The sequence below is a fragment of the Rhizopus microsporus genome, assembly GCF_002708625.1.
Source record: "Rhizopus microsporus ATCC 52813 unplaced genomic scaffold scaffold_1, whole genome shotgun sequence".
Lineage (NCBI taxonomy): Eukaryota > Fungi > Mucoromycota > Mucoromycetes > Mucorales > Rhizopodaceae > Rhizopus > Rhizopus microsporus.
In genome coordinates this window covers 256477-272125 of record NW_019671916.1, presented here as the reverse complement: position 1 = coordinate 272125, position 15649 = coordinate 256477, and the positions used below count along the sequence as shown (strand labels likewise).

Here is a 15649-nt window from a genome sequence, read left to right as displayed (position 1 = left end):
AGCCAGCTTCCTATTTACAACATCAAAGTGTTTAAACTTGTTCCTTGGTGTCAACAACAGAGGCTTCCTTGACATCAACAGTAGAGGATTGAACATTGAAGGAACGATCCTTGAAGGCAAGAACGTGACCACTGAAGACAAGGTCCATTTCTTCGAGAGAACGACCCTTGGTTTCGGGGAAGAAGATGAAGACACACACAGCCATGACGGCACAACAGCAGCCAAAGAAGATGTAAGTACCCCAGGTGATGGAAGTAAGCATGACGGGAACGAATAAAGAGATGACAAAGTTCATCAGCCAGTTGGCAGCGGTAGTGATGGAGGTACCCTTGGCACGAATGGAGAGAGGGTAGATTTCAGCAGGGTAGACCCAACCGACAGGACCCCAAGAGTAAGCAAAACCGGCGACGAAGAAGTAGATCATGACAATACAAAAGTAGGAAGCATGGACGTTTCCGGACATATCAATACTCTTTTCACCGTTATCAGTTGAGATAACCTTGCCAGTAGCAGCCATGACGATACCACAAAGAAGCATAGCAAGACCCATAATACAGGCGCCAGAGATCAAGACGAAACGACGACCAAGGCGATCAAGGAAGAGAATGGCGGGGATAGTAGAAAAGACGTTCAAGACACCGTTGACACCAGAGGCGATCAAGGAGGCAGTGTTACCGCTGATACCAGCTTGGATGAAGATCTGGGGAGCATAGTACATGATGGAATTGATACCAGTGAATTGTTGGAAGATTTGAATGAGAATACCGAGAAACATTCTGCGGCGAACGGTACCTTGGAGAAGTTCGACATAGCTAGAGACAGAAACAGTGCGTTCATGTTCAACCTGAGCAATGATTTCTTCGTATTCGGCAACAACATGAGGAGCAGTCTTGTCATTGTTACTGTGGAGTTGAGCGAGAACAGTTAATGCTTCTTCGTTGCGACCCTTGCTAATCAACCAACGAGGAGAGAAAGGAAGGAAGAGAGCACCAACACCAAGGACGGCAGCAGGAGCAATTTGAATACCAATAGGAATTCTCCAAGAAGCATGGTGAATTTCAGTACCAGCACCAGCCCAGAAAGCAACCATGATACCGATGGTGATCATGAGTTGTTGAAGAGAAATCAAACGACCACGAATTTCCTTGGGGGCCAATTCAGACAAGTAAAGAGGAACAGCCATAGAGAGAGAACCGACACCGAGACCAGCAACAAAACGACCACCGACCATCATACCATAGCTTCTAGCACCTGTTTGGATACCAGCGCCGAGAATGAAGACAGAAGAGGCAAGGACAATGGTAATTTTACGAGAGAGTCTTTCACAAGAGGGGGCTATATATAAAAATATAAGTCATACGATACTACCAAGTGGAGATGTTAAACTTACCAGCAAAGAGAGAACCAACGAAACAACCGGCTAATAACAAACCAGTGATAACAGATTTTTGAATAGCACGAAGAGTAGTGACAGAGGGGTCACCGGTCATGACTTGAATAAAGTCAGGTAAGGTCAATACACCAGAGATGACACCAGTATCATAGCCAAAGCAGAAACCACCTATTGCCGCAAATGCGCAGACAATATAAAGTTGTAATTTAGAATGAGCCATAAAGATTAATTAAAAAAATAAATATAAATGGAATAAAGAAAAAGAAGAGACACAATAAGTGTTTATCTTTTTATATCCTTTTTGTCTGTGAAACTATAAAACTGTGTCTCTCATCAGGAACATTTGGAAAAGTTCTAGAGTGATAGCCCCGCATTATACCACATCCAATCAGCATTTTCCCCACATTTTCAATTGTCTTCCCCGCTTTTTCTACTTGATGGGTTTCCGTTCAGTCAACGTGAATTATCGTGCAACTATGATTTCAAAATGCCGCATTCGAAAAAGAAAAATCGAACACAAGGCGCCTTTTACAACAAGAGAACTACATAATACATGCAAGAACAAGGATCAAAGCAAAGTGATGTGTTCTATTGGTTAAATAAGTTCAGTACTTGGTCAATCAAATTTTATTCCCAAATTGAGCAGTTTTAGCAACTTAACCTATCAATACCTTTCCTTCACTTTGCCTGTTTTTTTTTGGCTGTGCAACCTTTTTTGTAAAATACGGTGTGTAACATTAGCAATTTGAATGAAAAAACTGAATCGGGAAGAAACGGTATTTAAAAAAATGGGGTCCATCCAAATTTAGTAATCGAACAGGGTCCTTCACTCTGTTTGGTTGATTGGTATTCGCTAGGAACATGTAAACAAGATGCAAATTTGCCACTTTTTTACAATGTATCCTTCTTTAGCCTTTATTCTATCGTAAGTAGAGTTCTGTATCCATATTTTTTATCTTGAACCCTTTTTTAATTTGTCATTTTTCCTTCATTTTCCCAACGGACGCGCGGGATAAGAAGGAATGTTGACCTGTGTTTAAACTTTATTTGTGTGTCAGCAGATCACACATTTGGAAATTAGGCACTCGCAGCAAGTTGTAAAGAGTGTATTGTCCAACCAAATAAAAGCTATGAAATTGTAGTTATTCAATGACTACTATCCTTACTTTTACTATTACTACGCAACAATACACAAAAATAATTACACATTTTCTTTCAACCGAGCATAAGAAACTTTTTATGCTCTCACTCGGATAATTATGTTTGTCCGTCAAAGAAGATGATTAAAAGGCTCCTGTTTAAATTTATCATATATATACACAACTGATGACAATTGCACCGAAAATAACAAGTTGCCTTTTTTAAAAGGGCAAAAGTGAGTTTATAGAAACATCTATGGCTGGTTACTGTGACGGTGAAAGCGCTGTTAATTTCAACAAGGGTATTCTCACGGGTTCAAAGGGTGTCCTGGAGACGATCGATAAAGACTAAAATGGCATAGTTGCGCATATAGATTGGGTCACGGTATGAACCAAGTTATCATGGTATCCAATGGAGTATCCTTTTTTATAATCACTTATAAAGAGGATGAAAGAATAGTTATTCTATAAATAAAAGTGACACAGCCAAGAAGGAAAATGAGCACTTTTGTTTTCTTACAAAAGGGCATGTGACATGAGCTCATCCTTTTTTCTTTGCTAATGCCATTCTTACCAAAGCATACAGTCGTTTCACAAATCATCCGTGGATTGAAATTGAGCATCGGATCATGTTTTCAAAGGTGGGGTGGTTTTCCAAAAGGGACTCACGGTTCTCAATTTTAGTTCCTTTTTTTTTTTTTTTTTTATCTATCTGGTTTGTTTTTGTTTTTTTGAATTAAAGATTTAGTACAAGAGAGCATATCTGTGTATACTTTTCAAAAAAGATGACCAACCAAAATGAATGCTTTCTCCAGCAAAAAGAAAGGCTAACAAGGAAAATCTATCTTAACATAAGACAATTACTTCAGTATGAACAAACAAGTGAAATCTTCCAAGGCATGATTGCCTATGACAACGAATAAGGGGCAAAAAAGAAAATTCGAGAACAACCTGTTTATTGTGCCATTGACCGTTATTACACGCAGTAACAATTCATTCCTTTTTCTTGATCGATTTCCATCTTGAAATATTTTTGGCATTGTTAACTATTTACGATTAATTGCTACTTACAAAAAGAAGTATTTACTACTTACTCGTCACTTTACTCTGGTTTGCCTCAATCATCATCTGCTCTTCTTTATCTCTTCGACTCGGTGCCGTCTTGGATCGCTTTAAAGAAGACACGTTAGGTGATGAGGCACTTCTTAGGGACATCAGGTTCGTTACTGACTGTGAGGGTGAATAATTAAATGACAGACGTCTATCTTGGATTAGGGGCGTGGCTAAATGTAGATGTTACTATATGTTTAAATAAAGGATATATTCCATACTAGGTGAATCTATCAACGATGGTTCATAGTGACGATAATCTGGCATCATAAAGTGCTCTTGATATTGGATTAAGAATAAAAGTACGCTTTGTGATTTTTTATATCCTGCTGGATTCATAGCATCGTTAGGATCTGAGAGGATAGCCTAAAAACAATATTTAAGTCTCCAAGCGACACAAATTTATATTATTTACAGGTGCAAATGCAGTAGATAAACTTGTTATATCCATCCGTGTATAATCAGAGTAAAGTGAGAAGAGATATAAAAGATCCAAGATATAAAGTAAAAGGTATTGATGTACAACTGGTAGCTTTTCGATTAATTTTTGAAATGCATGAATCTTGACTTCTATACTCGGAAATTCAACGTCTATTTAAATGGCTTAGTGTTTCCATGCCAGCCGGCAATTATACTGATGTGTACCTATGATATTTTTAAATGAGTTCTGATATTCTAACGTAATGAGTGGCTCAGGGAGATAGTTAAGGTATCTGCTCAGCAAATTAGCTGCATCATGAGGCGTATATCCAGTCCAATCGATATCTAATCCATAACCTTCAGGTGTATCAAATAGCGACTGAAGAATTGATATCCTCTTCACATTGCCTGATATTCGAAATATTCCTTCTTCATACAATGCTAAAAGCTTTTGTTAATTCAAAAGTTGCCAAAATAAAAAATAAAAAACCTTCTTGCTTAAGAAATGAACCACATTTCGCAATAACTATTGGAATGACTCCATTGCAATCTTTCCCTGTTCTTTGATCCACAAAAGATATCCTAGAATGAGCATAACATATAGAGTCTACTAGTGGAATACCAAATACACCTTTTTCTACTGTATCCTTAGTATCAATTCATGTTATCCCTACTCCCTTATCACTAAGTTACCCATGGCGGAAAATCTTCTTTGGCTGGTAGTGTTGTTACTATTGGTTGTGGCTTTCTTCCACCAAGCTTTTATAAGTCGTTTCTGATTAGCCGAAAGTGTGATATTATCGTTGGAATTCATGTAAAAGCAAAAGAGAAGGAAAGAGAGGCATTAAAAACGTTTTTATTATATAAAACAATTATTTGTGCAACGTCTATTTTTTTTTTTCGAGTTCTGGAACTATTTACAGTAAAGGACTATGTACAAAAGGGAATCGATATTAGGATGATGATGATGACGAAGAAGAGGTCGTAGATGATAATGATTGATGTATGCTAGTATGATTTGGTATCTTTTGCTCTAATTGAGCCTTTGTATATTTGCATATTTGTCTGGCATATTCGGCTTGAGCAAGCATTAACAAATCATCTCTTGTTAAAGTAACTCCATTACGATTTGTTGCGTGAAGATCAGAAGGCGTGTTTTGGTATGAAGTCATTAATAAAACGATTAGGCTCAATGAAATAAAAAAAAAAAATAAAAGAAAAAGAAGGAGACAGGGAAAGGATTTCTTTTATATAAGTTTGATCTGAAAAAAAAAAAAAAGATAAAAAATTTAAGATTAAAATAAACCCAATCAAGTAGTACATTACATCATATAAAGAAAGTTTCTTTAAAAAATGGCATAATACATAATGTTACTATGGCAATGGATCAACGTATACTCTGCATTGTGTTCTGTTTTTTTTTTATGCTAGCCTGTAAATGGAATATCCCGAGCCTACTTTTGAATACTGCATTTAAACCTAATAAGGAGCTTGCTTGATTGTGCTTTTTGTTGAAGTAAGTCGTTTGAGGTAGTTATGATACATATTTCAAGAACGACGAATAATCATGGTGATATGTTAATAATGAATCATTTTCATTTGTAACTTCCTTGAAATGGAGACGTCGTATAACCAAAAGAAGCTACTCAATTTTCTGCATTCAAATGAGACTAAACATATATGGTTTAGTGTGACCAATGAATTAATTGATATTTCTATCATTGATGCTCTTATAAGGGCCATGTTCACGTTTTTCATGTGGATTATACACTCTCTTCAAAATCAAAGCGATTGCCAGAAAGTCTTTAGACTTCACAGTTGGGCGGAGATGGATTGTACTGTAGATCTATCCTTTTGGAGAAGTAGTACAGTGGAGCTTATTTTCAGTTTTACCAAGGGTTTGTTGTGTGCGTGCGCTTTTTTTGTTATGTTTCAAAAGAGTGTTTCCACTTTTGTTTATGAAAAAAAAATTTTGTTTTCATGCTTCTCCTGATAATCTTGTCTCCAAACTTTCTCTCACGCCTTTTGGTTTATGCATAAAGCAAAGACAACCTGGTATTTGGGCCATTTTATCAGTTTGATGTTTGAATAAACTTGTAGGACATAATCTATATTTTTTCCTGTGAATATCACGTCTTTAGTCGCGCCCTATTGTAAGTAATGGGTTTGCTGACATAAAGTTGCAGGTATTCCACAATCCACTCCCGATTCAGGGGAATTTATTTTTGATATATATGTAATCATGGTCATTTTACTTAATGACGGTATATATGACCACAGAAAGTGCTAAAATAGCTCCACCTCCCTTGCTTGCGAATTATATATCTGCTCTTTGATCACAAACGTGTCTTTAGTGTATTTCTTTGTTTCGCCGCCATCATCATCTTTGTTCAACCCGAAATATATCCGGGATTTGGTTAGTCATTTATAAAATGGTTGTCAGGGAGTTAATTATTAAAGCGATTAACTAAACTAGTATGAATTTAGTATATATACTATCAAGTCATCACTGTTTCCGTATACACTCCTCCCTTCAAAGTCTCGAGATCTCCCCCAAAAAGATAGAGTTCCTATTCGCTAGAGACCATTGTGCATACAGGAAAAAAAAAGATATCGTACAGGGAAGCTTGGTAAATCCATTTCTATATAAACGTGCCAACCTTTTTGAACCCTTTGATCGTTTTTCTCTTCACATATTTACATTTTGAAATGAGCAGGCCATTCTTTCTTGTACGATTATGAGTGCAAGTGCACCAGCTGCTGCAAATATGGAGATTGGGGTATGGAAAAGTGCGAAAACTGTGGTCATCTGTCTGCTCTCGATGGGGCCATGAGGAAGATATTTTAGATTATGCTCACAAGGATCTATCGATTGCCCTAGAATTGCTGACGAGATGGCTGGTTTAGAGGTCAAGTAACTCAAGTATTCAAAGCACAATCTTCCATTAGCTTGTGAAGAATGACATGGCAATAAAAGCAAAGACCCAGACGCGATTTTCCAAGTACATAAATGGAACATGAACCTTATGTTTGTATTTCCACAGATGAAGATATATTTACAGCGCATAGAGTGTAGGCTTGAATCTTCTTTTGCGAGATATAATTCAGGACAGCAGAACCCTCTAAAGGAGTAAATTGGATTCCATATTTTATATCTTATCTCAGTTTTGATCAAATTAATACATATTTTACAGCATAAAAGAGTCGAATCGAGTCCATGGCTTCCGAGTTTAAATAGTAGAAAAATATAAGGGAATAAAATGGTTGTAAATTCATACACTGATAAAAAAAAAAAAGATAATTCTAGACAGCAAATGGTAATAAAAGAGAGCCCATCAGAAGCAAAAGAAATGGGATATAAAAAAATGCTTAGTAAATCAGTTATTTACATTGATATTAAATAATCACATTATAAAGAAGAGGGTTTACAAGAGAAAAAAAAAAACAAGAAAAGTGAATAAGCATATAAAGAAATTATGAACATCTTATCCGAAGCGCACTAAATAGGGCTGACTACCGTTAGCCCGAAGAAAGAAGAGAAAAAGAGAGAGAGAGCGAGAAAGAGAAAAGAGAAGAGTAAGGAAGAGAGCGGCCAAAGGAGCGGAAGGGGTTGAGAGAGTGGATGGGACCAAAATTTGGTAAGAGCCAAACTACCTCCAGCTAGAACCGGTACTATTTTCGATTTTATGACCTATAATACTACATATTAGTTTCTTACAAGTGTAAAGAGCATAACATACCTTAGGGCTATCTGGAGAATGGTTGGTTTTACTTTTAGGTTCAAAGAGGAAAAGAAAAAGAAGCCAAGATCAGACTACTAAATAAGGTCTCTAACAACTTTTTCAGTTACGTGTTATCTATGCATTGGTCACATTTATTTTACGTATCTCTCAAAAACATCAAGCTCATTTTATGTATTATTAAATGCTGTCTTTTAAACACTAAAGAAGATATAGAAAACCAATTAATGTGTTGATTGTTATTGATCTTATAATGTGTGCGAATAATTTCTGAAAAAAGTGTATATTAGGCTAAAGCGGAACTGAAGAACGTGAGTCCTTTTAGGAAGATCTACTGTCTGTTTATGCTCGCATACACCCTGATTTCATGCTTGTTTATACATGTTACAGTAACGATCTGTGTAACATACCTGAATAGTAAACTACTCAGAAAAACAATACCTACAGATATTATGTCTTCTTTTATTTAGTAAAATGTATTTTTATAAGCAATCTGATTGTCATTGCATTTGAAACATCAGCTTAAGTTTATTTAGATGACCGATTTTTCGATCTGAAATGTATAATTGCACTGTAAGGCTTTATGATATATGATATACTTCTGGTTCGTAGGCTCAAGATGACCTTTGGCATAAAATATATTTGTCATACGCTGGTATAGGTTGGCATAGGAACGAATAGTACTTGTGTTTTCTTAGATAACTTGATTTAGATTATGCATATGTTAAGAGAAATACTTAAAAGGATACGTTGTCAATAAGAGCAATGAACGATTAAGAGTACAAAGATGGACTATATTCTATCATTCATTAACGTATGATTTTTTTTCCTCATTAGAATGCATACGCTCCTGCTTATTTACAAGGATATCAATAAATAAATACTCTCTCAGCTACTATTTAATTTGTTGGTATTGAAATTACCATGTTGGTCTTTAGTTCTATGTATACTATCTATGAGCTTGATTAACTATCAAAATCCTAGACTCTTGGCTGTGCAGTTTAGAATAGTGCCTTCTTTCAAAAACTATTACCACATGCCCGGTAAATAAATTAGGATGTCCATTCACTTGTAGCTATTGAGCCTGTGGTTGTAAATGCTATAGATGTTATATATTGCTTAGCTTATGGCGAAACAAATAGTTTTTAAGAATACAGCAGCTAGCTATCAGTAAACTGTTATAATACACTATGTTTGACTGTAAATCATTAAAATCTCCTTTTCTTCTAAAATGTCATAAAGGACAGATGTTGTAATTAAGGGAGATAGGAGAGTATGTGTAATGACAGTAAATATTGTTCTAAGTTTATCTTCAACGCTCTTTCACAGCGACTTTTAATACGCCCGTTTTCCGCTGGGCTGTTGTTGTACACATGAAAAAACTAGATTAATTCTTGATTTATGCTCCCAGTCTTTTTTTATCTTTAGCAACAAACTCTTTATTAACTCCTTACAAAAAAATCCTCTTCTCCTGATGTTTTCAAAAAAAGAGTGTGAGGGATTGCCTGTTACTTTTTAGCTGCATAAAAACATAAATTGGCTCTGCAGGTTAGGATAAACAGCAAAACAATACAAATGAAGAGTAAATTGCTCGGTCCTCCCTTCTTGTAACACAACCTTAGTTGACATTATTACTTTGTTGCCACTGAGTCATATAAAAAAGCACCATAGGTCTCTCTGCTTTATCAGTGGCTTTTATGCCGCGTTAAGACATGAGAAAAGGAAAAAGAAAGAAAGCTAAATGGGCAACGATTCTAGGAAAGAAGGAGAGAGAGAGCACAAAAGGGGAAATAGAAAAAGGAGGAAAAAATAAGGAGAAAGGGGGGTAAGATAAATGATTTGCTAAATTTAGGGAGGGAAATGATGAAGCTTTTACTGTTTGCGAAATAGACAAAGCCTTTTTCTCCTTTTTTATCAGCTTTTCTCTTTTCTCTTTTATCTCTCTCTCTTTCTTATTACTTTTTCTTGTGTAAAATCGGATTGTAATATATAGTATGGGTTGTTGTCAATCAAACGAAGTGCATGACGGAAAAGCCCGTAATGAAGAAATCGATAACATAATCAAGCGTGATAAACTGAATATGAGAAATGAAGTGAAAATGTTGTTGTTGGGTAAAGAGAAACAGAGATACTGTGGTTAACTTATATTCACTCCTATTGTCCTTACTAAAATAGGCGCTGGTGAATCAGGCAAATCAACTATATTGAAGCAAATGAAACTGATCCATGATGGTGGCTACTCTCGTGATGAGAGAGAAGCATTTAAAGAAATCATTTTTTCAAATGCAGTACAATCTATGCGTGTCATTTTGGAAGCCATGGATAACATGGGCGTTTCATTTTCTGTTCCTCAAAACAAGCATCATGCTTCAATTATCCTTGATTTACCAACACAGATCGAGCGTGAATCACTTCCTCCAGAGGTTGTATTAGCTATAAAGACTCTGTGGAAAGATCCCAATCTCCTAAGTGTGTTTGATAGGAGTCGTGAATATCAACTGAATGACTCGGCTAAATAGTAAGTAATCTTGATGCCTCTTTTGGTAATCATGGCTTACCATTTCCATAGTTACTTTGATTCTATCGACCGTATCGGAGAAGTCAGTTATGTGCCAACAGATCAGGATGTGCTTCGATCACGTGTCAAGACAACGGGTATCACAGAAACCACATTTGTCATTGAAAATTTGACTTACCGCATGTTTGACGTGGGTGGACAGCGATCAGAACGTAAAAAGTGGATCCACTGCTTTGAAAATGTTACAGCCATTATTTTCTTGGTGGCTATATCCGAATACGATCAGGTGCTGATTGAAGATGAGACTGTGGTAAGTCATAATAATGGCTTTTCCCCTTTAATGTATCCTAAAGTCTTTTTTGTTAGAACCGTATGCAAGAAGCATTGACTCTCTTTGACTCAATTTGTAATTCACGTTGGTTCGTCAAGACATCAATTATCCTCTTCTTGAATAAGATTGACATCTTTAAAGAGAAATTACAAAAGCACCCTCTAAAGGAAAGCTTCAGTGACTATACAGGTAAATACTATAATATAAGCAAAGGGGCCCTAAAGCTAATCATTATATAGGTCCTGAGACATACGAAAGTGCTAGGGATTATATTCTTAATAGATTTGTATCCTTAAACCAGTCAGATTCTAAACAGATTTATTCTCATTTTACATGTGCAACGGATACAGAGCAAATTAAGTTCGTTATGGCTGCCGTTAATGATATTATTATTCAAAATAACTTGCGTGATGTTGGTCTATTATAATTTCTTTTTCTTTTTCTATTTTGCTTCACTAATATTGTAATACACACACACACATCACCCATTCTTTTTTTTTTTTGCTATTATCCATTTTAATAAACAATACACTCTTTCCAGAAAGTAAATTCGCCCTGATGGAAAATCTGTTGTTTGAAAAGTGTCTTGGTGCGGCTGCGGCTGAAAAAAGGCTTGGGATTCATGTTCGTACAGCACAAGAATGGGCTGAACAGTACGAGAGAGATCCTAATAGTATCTTTGAGAAACAGAAAAAGACTGGTCGTCCACACATTCTCAATGAGGGGCATAAAAAGATTATTCTTGAATGCATCGATGAAAACCCTTCAGTTGCCTTGGACGACGTGATGAAGTACCTAAAACAAGTATTCACAGAATTAGAAGTATCCAAAAGTACTTTGTTTGAAAAAAAAAAAAAAAATTGCAGCTTGTTCCTCAAAAAAGCTAGGTTTCAACCCATAGACCGGAATAGTGAGAAAAAGATTCAAGAGTGCCTGGATTGGATTCATAAATGGGAAAAAACAGACATGAATTTTACAACTAACTGCGTCTTTCTTGATGAATCTGCGTTTCATATTAATTTGAAACGTAGTATGACATGGTCAAAAAAAAAAAGGTTCTCCCCTGCAGTGGTTATCGTTCCCAAAACACAAGCAAAAACAACCACCATTTGTGTATGAGAGTTCAATGTTTCAAGACGGAACTCTTCCTCATCAACAATATAATCCATTAGTTCAGGCCTGCCATACTCGTCGACAACGGAACTTTTCCCATTTTCAAGTAAAAATTGAATGTTCATTATCTGCAATTTCTGGTGTAATTGTGAAAAAAGAAATAAAACAAAGACGGACGCTTGGTGTGTCCTTAAATATCCAAAGATTCCAAGACGAATTTACATTTCGTGCCCACACGAATTTTGTTCTTGCCGTCAGGCGAATTTACTTTTTGGAAAGAGTGTAAAAGGAAAAAAAAAAAAAAGGAAACGGACTTTAAATATACAATGACCGTAACAGGGGGAGGAGGCTTATACTCCAAAAAAGAGGAGTCCCTGTCAAAATCCGCCTTTTTCTTTGTATATAGAATGTCCATTTTACAGAGAATCAGTCGCCTATCAGTATTTAATACATCAGTTCGCTCATTCACAACATCTTCAACTGTATTTTCTGAAATAGCAGCAACTACAACAAAAACTAAACCTAAAGGCTTATATCAATTCTTTGAGAACAATCAAACATTACCAAAACAAGTTTGGACAGGTAAGACATGATGGACGATTAGAGAATAAAATGTTCAACTATTATGTTAGGACGCTCCTGGAAAGCAAAAGAACTTCGTCAAAAATCATTTGAAGATCTCCACAAGCTATGGTATGTTTTATTAAAGGAACGTAATTTACTTGCAACCCAAAAACATGAAGCAAATCGTTTAAATTTACCAAAGCAAGTTTGGACCAACGAAGGACGTATGAGAAAGGTATTGCCTGTTTTTCCATCTTAAATATCATAGTTTAACCAAAAGTTTGTTAGTGTCAAAAATCGATGGCTAGAATCAAGTGTGTTTTATATGAAAGACAAAGAGAATATGAAAAATTAATGGCAGAACAAGCAGCAAAACAAGCATAAAGCGTTGTTTTTTCTTGTTTTTAAATGTAAAATAAATGTATTTGTGTGACAATTTCCCTTTTTTATTTTCTTTCTTTTTCTTTGCTAAACACGAAATGATAAGGCTGAATATATTATTATTCACCATCTCAACCTTCATTTCAGTAACTTTGGCAAGCATTTTACCAATAACAGCATCAAACTCTTCTCTCTTATGGGGAACATATCGACCTAATCTTTATTTTGGTACAAGACCGCGTTTACCCGAATCAGTCATGACGGGTCTCATGTGGTTTGATGCAGCCAATATTCAAGGAATCCAACGTACGCGTTTGAATAGTTTGTTTTTTTATATAGACTAATGCACCCTTTTCTCTTTTACTAGGCATAAGGCACGCCTGTGACCAAGGGGATGGTATCGCAGGATACGGATATCATAAGCATGATGGAAGAGGATTTGCTTCTCAAGTGATTAATGATACACCAAGTAATATAAGAATTCATACTGAGTTTATCAAAGTTCCCGGAGGAAATAATGGTGGGGATTGGGGCGTGCGTATTAGAGGAATACCCATTAATGATCAGGGTAATATAGCCATTCTTGTTATGTATCAGCAACTAAAGAAACATATCTAGTTCCTTCCATCACATCTGTCTTATTTTATGTCGGAATTGAAGGACAAGGCGGAGTAGACCTTATGAGCAAGCTGTCAAAGAAGGGCCTTGAGTCACCTATCAGACTTGAAGGTGATACTCCTGAGCTTGGAGATTTTGAAATACAAATTGTAGATGGTATTGTTGATATTACAATCGAGAATCATATTTGCTTACGTGTCTTATAGGCCCTTTGAACACATACCCGGGTCAAGGTATTCAGCAGGATCTTGCTCGCACTCAATGGTCTGGTAAAGAAGTGCCTACAGGAAAGGTCTGGAGAGCAAAAGGTAAGGTAAAAGAACGTGAATGGTATAGGTTGGCTAAGTGCTATGCCCTGTAGATATTATCTCTGAAGAACTGGTCATGAATGCTCAACAAAAAGTACAAAATGAGGGTATTCCACAAGAGGAAATATATACACAACCATACAAGCTCTTTACCTTGAGCAACCGCTTAATTGAAGAAGAGGGTGAAGTAGCCAACTTTTATACATTTCAGAAGATCTTTCAGGGTGAATTTCAGGTAACCTCGGACAATTTAAACAGAAAACCAGTCTGTATCTGACTTCTTGTTCATAGTTTGATGTTTTATTCCATTCGTTTAGCTCTGAAAAGCCTTTGACGAGTAAGTTAGCCAATTATTAGTCTAGTTCTTTAATTAACCTTGGCTACAAAAGGTGAAAAGCTTGGAACAGCACTTGTTAACAAAGAGGAGGAATTTAATGCTAGATTTGAAGCAACCTTCCACCTGAAAGAGAAGGGATTCTCAAATAACAAGGTGGAATTTGCTCAATATCTATTGAGTAATCTTTTAGGAGGCATAGGCTATTTTCATGGATCTTCTGTTGTTGATCGATCACACCCTCCTATGCTGGATGAAGAAGATTTCAAGGGAGAGCCTGTTAGACCTGAACTAACTAAACCTCAAACACTCTTTACAGCTACACCTAGTCGACCTTTCTTCCCTCGTGGATTCTATTGGTAACATATAGTTGGAGATAAAAAATGCACCGAGTATTAAAAAAGTATTGCAGGGACGAAGGATTCCATCAACTCTTAATTGGTGAATGGGATAATGATCTTAGCCTGGATATTATCAAGCATTGGGTGTCCTTGATTGACGAAAATGGATGGGTAGCCCGTGAGCAGATCCTTGGGGAGGAAGCACGTAGCAAAGTCCCAGCAGAGTTCCAAACTCAATTCCCTCATTATGCTAATCCTCCTACACTATATCTCGCTATAAAGCATTTCATTGATCGTTTGGAAGCACATCAGCAACAAAAGCTACTAGAAAATATGGTAGACAGTCAATTAAAAATGGGAACACTAGACGAATCCTCTGTCTTGCGAAACTTGCACCTCGATCAATCAGAGTTAGCAAGTCATTGGCTTAAAGCCATTTATCCAAAGCTTCGTCAAAACTGGCTTTGGTTCCGTTCAACTCAACGCGGTCACTTGAAGAAATTTGGACGCGAGGCATCCAATGATGAAGCCTATCGTTGGAGAGGACGTACGCCAAACCATACACTTACATCTGGCCTTGATGACTATCCTCGAGGCGATCCTAGTGTGGGTGAACTCCATCTTGACCTTCATTCCTGGATGGCTTTCTGTACCGGTTTATTAAAGGAGATTGCTCACAAATTGGGCCCTGAATACGACAAAGACATGAACGAGTATATTCAAATACAACAGGATATATTGACAAATCTTGATGATTTACATTGGAATGAAGAAAAGCAAATGTACTGTGACCAAGCACTAGATGAGGCACAGTCTCCTATTCATGTATGCCACAAAGGCTATCTTTCTTTATTCCCAATGGCCTTGGGTCTTTTGCCTGCTGATTCACCAAAATTGGGCGCTATTCTAGACATGATACAAGATGAACAAGAGCTCTGGTCGTCTTACGGTCTACGTTCACTATCCGCATCAGACCCTTTCTTTGGTACAGGAGAGAATTACTGGAGAGGACCTGTTTGGTTAAATATCAACTATTTGACATTACAGAGTTTATATAAGGTAAAGTAGTTTCTGCAAAGACGCACTCCCCCAAATTTAACCTCTAACCGCATTTTTTTTTAAGAATTATATGCATACACCCGGTCCCTTCCAAGCTCGCGCACAAACAATCTATACCCAACTAAGAGAAATCATAATTCGTAACGTGTACAAGGAGTACAAGAAAACAGGCTATGTTTGGGAACAGTACTCTCAGGATGATGGACATGGTATGCGTAGTCATCCATTTACAGGATGGACCAGTCTAGTCTTGTTGATTATGGCAGAAAAATATTAGAAG

The 15649-nt window shown here is 36.7% G+C and overlaps 6 protein-coding genes across 6 annotated transcripts; 3 read left to right on the top strand and 3 right to left on the bottom strand.

The window, feature by feature from the left end:
- Positions 1–31: 31 nt before the first annotated feature.
- Positions 32–1613, bottom strand: RHIMIDRAFT_232404 (sugar transporter; the record flags this gene model as incomplete). Its single annotated transcript, XM_023607735.1, has 2 exons — positions 32–1335; positions 1391–1613. 2 exons carry the CDS (start codon positions 1611–1613, stop codon positions 32–34), a joined length of 1527 nt encoding a protein of 508 aa, XP_023470671.1.
- A 1830-nt stretch (positions 1614–3443) lies between these two features.
- RHIMIDRAFT_252589 (Rho GTPase activation protein) lies at positions 3444–5307 on the bottom strand. The gene is made up of 6 exons (XM_023610962.1): positions 4756–5307; positions 4553–4702; positions 4288–4503; positions 4058–4233; positions 3627–4008; positions 3444–3578 (listed from the first exon to the last, which is right to left on the bottom strand). Exons 1-5 carry the CDS (start codon positions 4874–4876, stop codon positions 3832–3834), a joined length of 840 nt encoding a protein of 279 aa, XP_023470669.1. The 5' UTR covers positions 4877–5307; the 3' UTR covers positions 3444–3578; positions 3627–3831.
- Positions 4943–5307, bottom strand: RHIMIDRAFT_1665 (uncharacterized protein). Its single transcript, XM_023605755.1, has one exon. The coding sequence runs from the start codon at positions 5232–5234 to the stop codon at positions 5016–5018; it is 219 nt and encodes a 72-aa protein (XP_023470670.1). The 5' UTR covers positions 5235–5307; the 3' UTR covers positions 4943–5015.
- Positions 5308–9796: 4489 nt separating this feature from the next.
- Positions 9797–11078, top strand: RHIMIDRAFT_243097 (guanine nucleotide binding protein, alpha subunit; the record flags this gene model as incomplete). The annotated part of the gene is made up of 5 exons (XM_023609899.1): positions 9797–9914; positions 9978–10320; positions 10372–10630; positions 10687–10840; positions 10891–11078. 5 exons carry the CDS (start codon positions 9797–9799, stop codon positions 11076–11078), a joined length of 1062 nt encoding a protein of 353 aa, XP_023470668.1.
- Positions 11079–12166: 1088 nt separating this feature from the next.
- Positions 12167–12769, top strand: RHIMIDRAFT_252587 (MRP-L47-domain-containing protein). Its single transcript, XM_023610961.1, has 3 exons — positions 12167–12346; positions 12397–12563; positions 12617–12769. Exons 1-3 carry the CDS (start codon positions 12172–12174, stop codon positions 12710–12712), a joined length of 438 nt encoding a protein of 145 aa, XP_023470667.1. The 5' UTR covers positions 12167–12171; the 3' UTR covers positions 12713–12769.
- A 38-nt stretch (positions 12770–12807) lies between these two features.
- On the top strand, positions 12808–15646 carry RHIMIDRAFT_196303 (glycoside hydrolase family 63 protein; the record flags this gene model as incomplete). Its single annotated transcript, XM_023606119.1, has 9 exons — positions 12808–13015; positions 13077–13277; positions 13328–13483; positions 13534–13635; positions 13689–13870; positions 13927–13972; positions 14025–14328; positions 14382–15369; positions 15434–15646. The coding sequence occupies 9 exons, from the start codon at positions 12808–12810 to the stop codon at positions 15644–15646; spliced, it is 2400 nt and encodes a 799-aa protein (XP_023470666.1).
- Positions 15647–15649: the final 3 nt, after the last annotated feature.

Bases quoted from the DNA above. Each gene is read 5' to 3' on its own strand.
- RHIMIDRAFT_252589 (XM_023610962.1), bottom strand. From the start codon at position 4,876: ATGAATTCCAACGATAATATCACACTTTCGGCTAATCAGAAACGACTT. The intron at 4,703-4,755 runs GTAACTTAGTGA...CTAAGGATACAG, and splicing joins AAGAAGATTTTCCGCCATGG to TAGAAAAAGGTGTATTTGGT. The intron at 4,009-4,057 runs GTAAATAATATA...TATTGTTTTTAG, and splicing joins TATCTACTGCATTTGCACCT to GCTATCCTCTCAGATCCTAA.
- RHIMIDRAFT_1665 (XM_023605755.1), bottom strand. From the start codon at position 5,234: ATGACTTCATACCAAAACACGCCTTCTGATCTTCACGCAACAAATCGT.
- RHIMIDRAFT_252587 (XM_023610961.1), top strand. From the start codon at position 12,172: ATGTCCATTTTACAGAGAATCAGTCGCCTATCAGTATTTAATACATCA. The intron at 12,347-12,396 runs GTAAGACATGAT...CTATTATGTTAG, and splicing joins ACCAAAACAAGTTTGGACAG to GACGCTCCTGGAAAGCAAAA. The intron at 12,564-12,616 runs GTATTGCCTGTT...AAAGTTTGTTAG, and splicing joins ACGAAGGACGTATGAGAAAG to TGTCAAAAATCGATGGCTAG.